Source organism: Empidonax traillii, unplaced genomic scaffold (genome assembly GCF_003031625.1).
Source record: "Empidonax traillii isolate 1590-97213 ecotype Southwest subspecies unplaced genomic scaffold, ASM303162v1 scaffold19:size3308961, whole genome shotgun sequence".
Taxonomy (NCBI): Eukaryota; Metazoa; Chordata; class Aves; order Passeriformes; family Tyrannidae; genus Empidonax; species Empidonax traillii.
Genome location: NW_020955212.1, coordinates 1,195,403 through 1,207,924, shown reverse-complemented (window position 1 = coordinate 1,207,924; position 12,522 = coordinate 1,195,403). Strand labels below are relative to the sequence as shown.

General features: G+C 37.2%; 1 protein-coding gene and 1 non-coding gene across 2 annotated transcripts in view; one reads left to right on the top strand and one right to left on the bottom strand.

Moving 5' to 3' along the window:
* Nucleotides 1-12,522, top strand: part of ANO10 (anoctamin 10) — a 123,116-nt gene that overhangs the window by 12,547 nt on the left and 98,047 nt on the right. Inside the window, exons 6-11 of the mRNA XM_027897559.1 lie at nucleotides 470-1,039; nucleotides 3,714-3,769; nucleotides 4,673-4,747; nucleotides 5,721-5,903; nucleotides 9,261-9,452; nucleotides 11,509-11,637. Coding sequence (XP_027753360.1) covers nucleotides 470-1,039; nucleotides 3,714-3,769; nucleotides 4,673-4,747; nucleotides 5,721-5,903; nucleotides 9,261-9,452; nucleotides 11,509-11,637 — 1,205 coding nt within the window. The remainder of the gene's footprint in view (nucleotides 1-469; nucleotides 1,040-3,713; nucleotides 3,770-4,672; nucleotides 4,748-5,720; nucleotides 5,904-9,260; nucleotides 9,453-11,508; nucleotides 11,638-12,522) is intronic.
* On the bottom strand, nucleotides 1,887-1,958 carry TRNAG-GCC. Its single transcript has one exon. It is a non-coding gene; the product is annotated as a tRNA-Gly (tRNA).

Genomic DNA, 12,522 nt, shown 5'->3' with positions numbered 1-12,522 from the left:
TTTTTTTTTTTTTTTTTTTTTTTTTTTTTTTTTTTTTTTTTTTTTTTTTTTTTTTTTTTTTTTTTTTTTTTTTTTTTTTTTTTTTTTTTTTTTTTTTTTTTTTTTTTTTTTTTTTTTTTTTTTTTTTTTTTTTTTTTTTTTTTTTTTTTTTTTTTTTTTTTTTTTTTTTTTTTTTTCTTTTCTTCCTCTGGATATCTGATGTTGATATAGTAACTACTGAGATATTTGACTTTTCTACCATCTGAATGGTATGTTTATGTGTGTGTATTACATGCAACATAAATAGAAAATAATTCAGATAACGGTCTGAGTTTTTGGAATAGGTGAGAAGGAGAAAAAAACCCCAGTAATATTCACTTTGTTATTTAGGAAAAAAAAATTCTGACCAATGGAAAGTTTATGTAAAGTCAGGTTTGGTATTGTATTGACATCTATGCTAAGTGTAGTCTTAATTCATTTCTCTCTGCAGATGACATACGCTGCTACTTTGGGGAAACCATTGCTCTCTACTTTGGCTTTTTAGAATACTTCACATTTGCTTTGATTCCAATGGCTGTCATTGGGATTCCTTATTATGTGTTTGCATGGGAAGACTATGACAAATATGTGATGTTTGCCACATTCAATCTGCTCTGGTCCACTGTGATACTGGAAGTTTGGAAGCGGATTTGCGCCATCCTGACATACCGTTGGGGGACGCTGTTGATGAAGCGACAGTTTGAAGAACCAAGACCAGGCTTCCATGGTGTCCTGGGTATCAATCCTGTCACTGGGAGGGAGGAACCAGTGTACTCAAGTATTAAGAGACAGCTACGGATTTATCTGGTGTCCTTACCGTTTGTGTGCCTTTGCCTCTACTTCTCACTGTATGTGATGATGATTTACTTCGACTTGGAACAGTGGGCTCTGGATTATCACAAAGAGAATGAGTCTACTTTCAGCAGCTTGATGCTGTATGTGCCCAGTATCATATATGCTGTTGTGATTGAAATTATGAACCGTATCTATCGGTATGCTGCTGAATTCTTAACATCATGGGGTAAGAAAGTTGTTTATTCTTCATCCTTCAAGTTAGAATCCCAGATGCTTAGACTTTGTTCCTTTGTAGAATACATTACTGTGAGCTCCTATTTAACAGAATGCAGAAGAAATTTCCTGAAGTAGTTTTTTGCTGTGGGGTAAAAGAGATAACCATTTTGAGTGTTCTGAGATTGCAGTTTCGTACTTGGTTTAATTTGTTCTGAGTCTGACATGTCATCAGAAGGGGTGATCCTGTCTTCTTCCTCAGCTGCTCTCTCCCTTTGGTGCAGAAGTCCCCCTTCCCTGAGTTAGCTCTTTGTTTCGCTGTATCAGCCGTAGTGGTTACAAAAGGGACAAGGTGAGAGCGTGAGGAAGGGGCTCAGAGGTGGATGGGCAGCAGGAAGGACTGTCCTGGCAAGTTGTACCCAAAACCTGGGTTTGCTGAGTGTGTCTCAGTCTACTCATACATCTGTGCAGAGGGCAGAGGCACTGACGTAATGGAACCAAATCTAAACCCACCAACTAAATGTCACATGAGAGCGTTTATGTATGCTACTTATATAACAAAGACTGAGATTTCATGTCCCTGTCAAAATATATTTCTCTGGGCACTTTCAGAAGGGGAGGGGTGTGTGTGTGTGTGTGGCCAGTCTCTTCGCGAACGAAGAACCAGGGAAGGTCTTTCCACCTTCCAGCCTGCGCATTGGATTTTTTTTAGGTGAGGCACAGTGTGCGCGGAACTGAGCCCACCCTTTAATCCTGAGGTTCATCTGCCGGGGCCAAGCACGCTTGGACGGTGGCAGCGAGGTCCTCAGGACGTAGATGGATTGCCTTACGGGCTAACGAGCTCCATCTGCCCGGGGAGGGGCCCCGACCGGGAATCGAACCCGGGTCTCTGCAGTGGCAGTGCAGTGTGTTTTCCTCTACACCACCGGGGGCTCCCAGAAGGGGAGGAATGTTGTAATAGATTGCCTTTTTTTTTTTCCCCCGTGTATGTGTGGCATATTTAACAGATTGGGCCTTGTGTTTTGTAACCTAACATAAGGACAGTGAAATGCTAGTGTTTATTTTGAGTTTTAGCACTTCTACAGCCATGTGCAGTCACTTTCAGACAGCCATGTGCAGTCACTTTCAGACAAAGTTAATAGATGAAGCTAATGGAGAGTTAACTGCTTTGTGTAGCTCCATATGGCATTAATTTGCAGGACAGAATCCAGATTACTAAAGCCAGAGACCCAGAAAATTAACAGAAGAAAGATAAAGCAAAAGGAAGATTGATGCAGAAGACAGAATAAAAAGAAGTGTTGAAGTGGGGCTTGGTTATGCATGCCAAATTGATTTGTTCAGCAAATTCAACCTGACAGCCAAGATAGTAAAAGCAAACAATTTCTTGATTTGTTTAGGATTGTTTAAGGTTTTTATTTAAATAATGACTTATAAATTCATATCTAGGGTTCAGTTGACAGTTTTGTTTCATTATTTTTACTACACTGCAGGAAAAAGTTCTTCTGTAAAATACCCAGTTGTGTTGATCAGATACACTTAAATGTCTTTTAAAAGGCAACTCAAGTTTTTTTTTTAGTCCAGATATTTTTGGTTTTAAGCTGCTGTTTCATATTCAGCAGAGACAGTATTTATGCAATTTGCTACACTGACAGCTTGAACCTTTTCTGTTCTATTCAATATGTTTATGCTGCCGTGCTTTGAATAGGCTGAAAAGCTCATCTGACTGCCCTACCTTCCTTCCCACCTGACATATTTTCAGGCAACATCTGACTTACACAGCTAAACTGACGAAGCATGGGAAACAATCTGGGGTATTTTAAGCACACCTCTTGCACCCATTTATCATGAGAACTGATCGTTTAGTGAAAGCTGAAAGTAAAAATTGCGTTCAGTCACTTGAGTGCATTTTCCACATGTCAGGCCCCACTTTGCACCCCTGTCAGAGTAGAACTCTGCTGGTCTGTGCTGAGCAAGGTCTGTAGGTGACGGGTGTCTCCTTTCAGCCTTGTTGACACAGCTCATGTTCGTGTGCTGCCTTCTCAGTTACTGCTTAGCCAGACCTTTAAAGGTGACAAAAAAAATCTGACAATTGGAATCTCCCATTCACTTTCCTCTTTTGCCTGCTGGTAAAAAGCCCTCCTGAAACATTAGCTTCTAACAGTTTATCTTGAATGAACTGAAAATCTTAATTTAGAATGAGTAATGCATCTGTTGAACTTCACATACTCTGGTCTTGCTTTAGAGCATACAGTCTGATCTAAATTCCTTGGAGATGGATGGGAGTATTTCTTTGAGCATTTACTGGTTTTGAATTAAATTTGGTATTGTTACTTTTTGTAATATATCCCCATTAGTCTTGCATTAGTTTTCAGCCAAAGAACAATCAATAGCTAGAAACATTTTGTTAAGTGTTAAGAATGATGAATGTGGTTTCTGTCTTTGCAGTAGAAAAAATACCGGAGTTGTAGACAAAAACATGTATGATAGTATTGTACATCAGATAAGCTTCGTAGATTAAGTGAGGTGTTGGACGATAAACTGTTATATAAATAATTTTTAGGTGTGGACGATAAACTGTTATATAAATAATTTTTAGGTGGAGGATAAGTGTTTACTGTTTGTATAACAACGTCTAGTATATGATAAGAGCTTCTGTTTACTAATCAAAAATTTTGTTGGTATTTTAGAAAATCACAGGCTGGAATCTTCATATCAGAATCATTTGATTCTGAAGGTTTTAGTGGTAAGTATGTAGTATAAGCAGCTTTTAAGATTATTTAAAAAGACAGCGTGTCATGTGTTTTATTAGTGCTTTCCTAGCATTACCTCACTGACCTGCAGTTTTGTTCAAGGCCAAATACTGGCACAAATATCAGAGTCAACAAGACTTCTATTGTAGTTGCAGTAACTGTTAGACCATTTTAGATACCTCTTTTTATAGTGGAAAGTTAGCTTTTTATTTGTATTGATTGTTCTTTCATTAGGATTCTCTCTCTATATATGTTTTCCTATTAACTGCTGTGATCCTGTCTTCAACAGGGAACTATTCCATTTAGTTTTTGGAAGATTTTATGGTTAGCTGTATTTTAAAAAGTTCCTGTGTTAACTTTTATGTACCATCATTCAGACAACCAGTCAGAGGAGGCTGGAAATGTCAGTCTGTCTGTTCCTGTGCAGTTTGTGGTATATACTGATCTATTTACTTTGTGTCTCTGAACAACTAGCTTTTGTGTGTATGCATATCTGTTTAGTTGTCTTTTAGGTGTATATCCAGGTGTGACACTGATTCTAAGGAATTGTACTGTAAATCTTAAATTTACATATAAGATGTTCAGTAAAAGCAGTTGCCAAGATTGGTTTAATTAATCTTCTTTCCTTTTTGAAAAGATTAAGTCTCTTCCAGAGTTCCTTTTTTATTTCCTTCAGTGTGCTGATATTTTTATGTGTGGTTTTGTTTTGGGGTTTTTTGTTGACTTTTTTGTTAGATCTGATTTTTTTGACCTAAATTTTAAACATGGTAAAGAAAATTTTAAGGAACAATTTACATCTGCATGGAAACCATTTAGTCAAGACATATATTAAGTTAGATGATGTTCTGCATCTGAACTTTTGCTTGAGCACTGAAACCGAATGTTTTTGTTTGCAGTTCAACTTCTTAAATTGTTTTGCATCTCTCTTCTACATTGCCTTTGTGCTGTTTGATATGAAACTTTTGAGACAGGTGAGTTCCAAGAACATCTTAAGCATGTTGATGAATCTCGGAAAATGAAGGATTGATTGAAACAGGACTTTAGTATTTAGTTATTATTCTAAAACATTAGCTTGACAAATAATATATTTCACATATATTTTCTTAGAAATCCATCTTCTGTATTTAAGTTCCCCTAGCACTGTTGCAGAATCATAATGGAGTAAAGCAATTCTTTCCTTCTGTATAAATGAGGAACTGTTTTCAAATAAATTGATTACTCCCTCACACAGATGAGGCTGGGAAATTTTCATTTCCTCTTTATTTCCTTTTATATTAGAAAGTTATTATCTCTGCAGTGTTCTTAATGAGAGACTCTTGAAGATGGGAGCATGATTAAGTTTATGACTACAGTAAGGGTCTGTGAATAAATAAAGGCAAAAATAATTTGTAGTTAGTATTTTAAATCAACTTTCTGTTGTTAATATCTTTCATGCACTCAAAGGCATGAAAAATGGGTATAAGGAAAATATTTTTGCTCCAGATATAATGAGCAGTACAACAAGAACTTCAGCTCAAGATCTCTATTCCTCTAAAGTGACCTCTAGCAAAACACTTGACATATCTATACCAGACATAACAATTGTGACATTTCGTCTATCTTCAGGTAAAAGCAAGAAGAGAAAAACATAGAAAAAAAAAAAGATTGTTTAGCTCTGGGATTGTCATTGGCATATGTTAAGTGTTACCTTTTGTTGTACTTGGTGCACTCCAGGATACATCCAGATCCACTAAATATTTAGTCTTTTAACTCCTACTTTGTCCTTTTCAGTGTATAGCAAAGAATGGGAACTAGAGCATCCGTACTTTCCATATGCTATTGCTAGGTTTGTTAGGCTGCCCTTTGTTTTGTCATAGTATAATAACTCACAGTGTCACTAGAACACACAGAATTGCAAATGATCATACATATTCTGTTTATTTTTATTTCTTTTTTAAACTTAAGAGCTTGGCCACTTTGCTGATAACTTCGCAGATCCTCAATCAGTTTGCAGAATCCTTGCTTCCTTACTGGCTCCAAAAGAGACATAGCAAGAGGATGAAGCAACGCTCATGTTCTCAGAAAACTGATATAGACCTGTCATTAGCTGAACAAGTCAACATGGAGAAAGAAATGGGAACCTATTTGGTATGTTCTGTCACTGTAAAAGAGTTAAAAGTTTTCTGGGCTGTAGTTGACAGAGTCATCAGCCAGGGCAAATGAAAATATTTCTGGCTGTCTGGCCTGACAGCTTATTTCCAGCTTCATCAGTTTTGCTGGTGGTATTGTTTACACAGCTCCATGGTGCTCTGGATCAAGAAATGGATACAGTGCAGGATCCCAGTCACACCAGAATAAAGGGGAAAGAATGAACAGCTGTATCTGGAGCTACCTAATCCCGTATCAGTGGAAAGAAGTATTTGTGTAATATAACCTTAATCTCCAAGGGTAACCTGAAGGCTACCAGGATGAGTAGCCTGGCATAGGGAAGAGGGAGGTTGTTTTGATTTGATTTTGCAGTGATACTAGTTTAAATGGTCAGTTAAACTAAAGCCTGAGGGAGAGTGTACTCTGTGTGGATGGGACCAGAAATGGAGAGAGCAGAAGAAACCAACTCTTCGAAACAATACTGCCTCTGGAACCTCTTCATGAAACCACAGCTTTTGCACTCACTGTCTTCCTGGTTCTGTTCCTGACCACCTCTTACCCAGTATAATTTTTAATTGTATTTAACACACTTCTTGCAATTCACTATTTGCAGTTCTAAAGGAATTGACAGAGCAGACATCAGCTTGTATGTTAAGGCCCTAAAGACTGGCTGATAGCTTTCTTGATCAGGTGCTGCAAGCACAGTCACAAGAGTCTTAATACTTTATGATTTATGCTTCTACAGAGTAAGAATTACATTAGATAGTGTACCTTTTGTGTAAAAGGTAGAGATCAGCAGTTTGAAATTTGATATTAATACCATATAACATTCCTCTCTTCCTGCATGAAGTGCCATGAAATGGGAAAAGGAGAAAGAGATAGCACCTTTACAATTGAAAAACAGTACAAATGTTAAAAATGCTTGCTTTCCTATGGTGTTTCCCATGTTTAATGCAGAAGGAGATAGATTTAGACAGCATGTCTGTTTTGCACTGGAGAACTCAGATATCCCTGAGTTATGTCTGAACTGATCAGCACAGTCCAGCACTGCACCTGCACAGCTCCAAAAACTGTGTGTCAGCATCAGGCCTTGGTCTGCCTGAGCGGATGAGCTCTGCCTCTTAGACCTGAGCTGACTTCTGGTTCTCAGCTGTCACATACAAAGCCAGTGTGGTGTCTTTGAGTCACATTGCCCAGTGCTTCTTGTGCAGAGCTGGATCAAATGAATCTGCACCTGTTGTGCCGTTGTGCCCTGAATAGTTTTCTGCAGGGACCCAAGAGATCAGTTGTAGAGGTAGGACTTTGCTTTGGACATGTCCACTGCTAGCCTCAGTTTCAGTTCAAGGTACTGTGTACTCAAGGCCTTAATTTTATTTTTGATCTAAATATTGTAATTGTGCTGTGCTTGTGAACACGTGATATTAGACCACTAATTTGTTTGCAAGCAGTGAGCTGTCAGCAGACAAGAATATTTCTAAAATTAAAACTGTCACAAGGGGGAAGCATTTGACTGTTTTTAGTAACTGAGGAGTTTATCGGGAATCTTGACAGAATTTTTCAGGGTTTTATCTTTTGTTTTCCTTCCTTTACGTGCTCTTCAGCATTTCATTCTCCATTTTCTTTGTCCTTGTTCTCTCTCACTTTTCAAAGCTCCAGGTCTTAACCCTATTTAAGATGTAGAAGCATGCTGCAATAATTTTTTAATTTTTTTTTTTTATAATTTCTGCTTCTTTCCTCTAGTTCATTTTCTCCCTGAATTTTTGTTGGTTTTGTTTTCTTGATGCTACAGTTCATGTGCTGATCTCATGGCTGACAATGGCACAGTTAGAAATTTCTTGAACATCATACCAGACTCCCTGTTTCCTAACACAAAGTTTCATAAATAAATACTTATTTTCTTTTCATGCTCTGCTGTTCCAGAAGTCAGCAAGGAAATGAGAAGAAAGGTGTGAGGAAGCAGTGGGAACACTGTGCAGTTACCAGAAGGAGGGGCACAAAGGGAAGCAATGCTCTCTGACTGCAGCAGTTGTCTGAGAAAGGGATAGCAGGAGCAGATAATGTGGCTGCTGCTTCAGTGAGGGATCCTGCACAATGTCTCTAAGGAAGACCCTAATAAAATTCAGAATTTGTACAAAATTCTGAGGAAAAATCTTAATGGCTTTAGAAGTCAGGTAGCTCTTGTGGTTTGGCCTGCAGATTGGTTTGTCAGACCCAGCTAAACTGCGCAACATAAAAACGATCTCAGATGAAAGTGCAACTAAAGAGCACCCTGTGTTGATTTCTGAGCTTGCAGGCTTCTACTACCTCTCTCTGTTTGCTAGAGAAAAAAGTAAGAGATGCTGGAAAAGGTAGTGAGTTTAACAGCTATAATGGGCAAAAAATATTAGAGAACCATGTGTCTGAGCCACAACCAGTTTTATGTGGTTCCTGTAATAATCTCAGTTACTGTCAAGTTTTCATGATTTAAATTTTGAGACATAGGTCAATATGTGAGTCCGTGTAAATAAAAGATAGCTAGATCCCAGTTTAACTTCTTTGTGGTATTTCACCATCTCTTGTTCAGTGAATGCTTTTTCTTTAAAAGTGGTTGTTTTGGTTCTTTTATAAATAATTGCTGCAGTAACAGAAAACTATTATTAATACTACAAAACCAATATGCAAATATATGATAAACCTCCATGTGAATACTTAATAAGCATGTAAGTATCCACATTCTTGGTTTAAAGATCAGGTGATAGACATGTTGTGGATTTGTTAAAATAGGTTTTGTTTGTTTGCACTAATCGTTCCTTTCAGATATCAGTGCTGCATTGTGCCATTTCAGCCTCCAGGTGGCCCACTAACTCTGACCTACCCATTTTAAAATAAATAAACAGAAGCATGAGAAAAGAGTTGCCTATCTACCAAACCAACCTTTCTGTTAGGTCTTTCATGGACAGTCTGAAATACTGGGACTTCTATTGCCACAATACTCTTAGAAGAATATTCTGACAGTTTAAATGATGGTGCTGTTTTCCAATTCCCCACTGTTCCTTCTGTTACTGCTTCACTGAGATAGTCAGGAGCTTGAATAGGATGAATGTGTTCATACTTCATGTTATAAGTGTGACTTCCAGAAAATGCACTAGGTAAAAGGAAAAACCTTGGCCTCCCCTTATAAGAAGTTTTAATTAATTGAATAATTCCAAATTAACTAGATTGGAGTCTTTTTTAGTTCTTGTTGTTTTCTATCAGCAGTCATTCCCAAAAAACTCATTCGGGATGAGGAAATGTATTTGCAACTGTATTATTATTTTTGTGTTTCTTCATGTGTTTTTTGCAGGTTACAGTTGTTCTTATTTTTGCTCTGTTTTTCAGGGTACTTTTGATGATTACCTGGAGTTGTTCTTACAGTTTGGCTATGTGAGTCTTTTCTCATGTGTTTACCCACTGGCAGCTGTCTTTGCAGTGTTAAACAACATCACAGAGATCTACTCTGATGCCTTGAAGATGTGCAGGGTTTACAAGCGTCCATTTGCAGAACCCACAGCAAATATTGGTGTTTGGCAGGTAATTTTTGTGTCTTTTTTTTTTCTGTCCATTTGTTTTAAAAGAGGTTTCAATAAAAGTATTTGAACTGTGTGTTTGGCCCATGAGCCACTTCCAAGTTCAGTAGGTATTTTGTTCTCTTCAATGCCTTAGAATATTATCTATCCAACAATAGTGGTGGGGTCTTTTTGGTGGGGTTTTTGACCATGTGTCTTTCAGTTGCCTTTGAAAAGAAAACAAATCTTTCTTTTAGTTCTTGTGTATGTATTGTACTCCTGTTGCAACTGCAACAAAGCAAAGCTTCCAGATACTGTGCGGTACTCTTTATAGCCCATGTATTTTAGAAATGTTGATATCTGATTTAATCTCAGAAGCATGGAGCTCAGTCAAGCCACATGCTTGACTTGTGCCCTTGTGATCACTGGTACTCAAACTGACTAATTTTAAAATAATCTGGATCTGTGAGCAGGAGCTGGAACTTTCTGCACAGCCTGAACACTGTAGTCTATCCAAACAATTTCATACTAGTAGTACTGGGTTAAGGATTTTCTGTTCTCAATTGTTTGCCCATGCAATCATGCTAGCACCAGCTATTTTGGAGGCCATTGAATATGTTGCATCAGTGAACTGATCCTGACCAGAGTTTTTTCTGAAAAGAAAGGAGGCGACAAGGTTTCATCTGGAGACTCTAGCGTTCTCTAATAGCAGTGGCTTGATAAGGGAGTGTGAAGTCAGTTGGAGGAACTTTCTAAGCGATATTCTAGTTTTATTTAACATGTTTTCTAGTGATATATAATGGAGACAAAATTCACAATTAACTAATCAGTTATTTAATTTGGAGGAGTTGTAAATATTATCAAATTAAACAAAGGAGAGATGAGAAATGAAATAATGAAACCAAGTGAAACATACTGTAAAAAACAAGGATTAAAAAACGAAAATGCAAACCAGGGATTCTGAGCAATGTTCACTGGACACATAGATATTAATAAAGTGGACTTATACAAGGAGTCTTTTAATAATATGTCATTAAAATGGGTGACTTGTAATCTAGTTGCATTTTAACATGGGATGTATTTTCTCAGTCCAGATCTATACTGCTGACATCTTGATGGCGTAGCTACATTGACCAGTGGTGTGAGCACCAGAAAGATCAGGCTGTGGTCATAAGTCACAAGGATAGCTGCAGGTGTATAATAGCATTTGGTTTGGCTAGAATAATTTGTTTCAATCAAGGGAGTAGGCTGAAAAATTATAGCATTACTGGTACAGCCTTTTTTTTAATGATTTTTTTAAACTAATTAATTTTCTTTGTGAATTAAAAATAATAACTAAATTTTCAAGTTGTCTCTTTCATGTTGGAAATTGGGGTATTTGCTGAAAGATTTGTTAAAGGAATACTGGAATTATTTTACCAGGTAAACTGAGTCACCAGCTTGTTTTCAAGGATTCTGCTAATTCATTGTGACAGTTGCTACAATTCAATGTCAGTCTTTCTCCTTCCACACAGGACCTTGGAATAAGTAACCATTATATTTCAAATGTAATTGTTAAGCTGTGTTAATATTTTCAGACATTTTGTGGGAGCACTGTAGGCAGGAGCTTCTTAGACTTGTGCTATTGCATGTGTTTAAATGTAAATCTTTCAGTAAATTTCAGCTTGTGCAACTAGTTGTGATTTAGAAAAGTCATTCTAAACCATCCTTATCTTTTTTACCATTACTTAGCATTCACATAAAACCCCAAAAAAAGAATATTAGCTCCTCTATGAACTTTGCAATTTTTCCTTTATCCTGAAATAAATTTGTTCAGGAGTACAACTGTAGATGAGTGCATACTTTGCATGTTCAGATTACAACCTTGAGGTTTTGTCTTTGCCTGTCAAGCTGATGGAGTCTGGACTCCTTGCCAAACAAGTCATATGCCATAGAATTCAAAAGATAAAGGAAAGTAAAAATTTAAGCTAATGGGTCTTCTGAGGCTTTAATGAAGGGAGAGGTATTGTCCAGAGCAATTTGGGGACTGGTAAATTAGAGTTAATGGTCATAACTATCAATATATTTGTGTTTTATTTCAGTTGGCTTTTGAAACTATGAGTGTAATATCAGTTGTTACTAATTGTATGCTGATTGGAATGTCTCCACAAGTGGATGCCCTTTTCCCAGACTCAAAAATGGACCTTGTTCTGACTGTGGCATTCGTAGAGGTAAGTGTGCCTTCCAACAAGGCATGTTTTGGCAAATAACACAAACACCAGTGAAAATGACAACAGGAAGTAGACTTCCCTCACACCTTATATTAAAAGGAAGTGAAGATTTCCCTATTAAAGAAGAGTTTCAGAATCTTGCTACTTGATTCCTTTCTTTTCTGTGTTTTCATGTACTGTGAATGCTGTTGCCATACTTTCCCATGCATTCCCAAGATACTGTGTCTTTGTGGCTTCATATATTTCAGGTATTTAGTAGTGATGTTTCAAGACACAAAATAATCAAGTTTTTGTGAACTGATTATTTCTCTGCTTGGTTTGTGCCCCAGCATACCCTAAAAAGACTTAGTACATAATCCTTAATGGATGTATCCTATAAGGCTTATGTGAAACGACTAAATACTGATAATTGTAAGAGCATTTGGATTTAGTCTTTTCCTAATTCTATGTAGTAAGCACTTGAGTGTCATTCCTTTTCAGACATGGAGGGATGTTTCTGGACATTTTACGTAATAACTGAGATTGCAGGACTTTGCCCTTATATACCTTCCCTTCAGAGTTTTCTTGTAGAGCATTGCCTTGACTTTCATCATAATGCTATTTTAGCCTTTAGGAACTGGATTCCTTTCCTTGTGGCAACAGGTCAGGATTGTGTACGTGTAGTTATTAAAGTGCATCGCCTTCCCGAGGTGCATCAGGAGCACATGTTTCTTCGTTGCTCTTTTTACAGGTGTTAAATGCTATGCAATGAATTATGAACTTGCTTTGAATTTTATTTTCCAAGCCGTAAGTTTTGCAGAGTTAACTCCAAATATGAATCATGTCAGCTAGTTTGCTGAAGTTGGGCTCTACAGGCAGCCCAATCGAATTGCTCTTCAATTATTA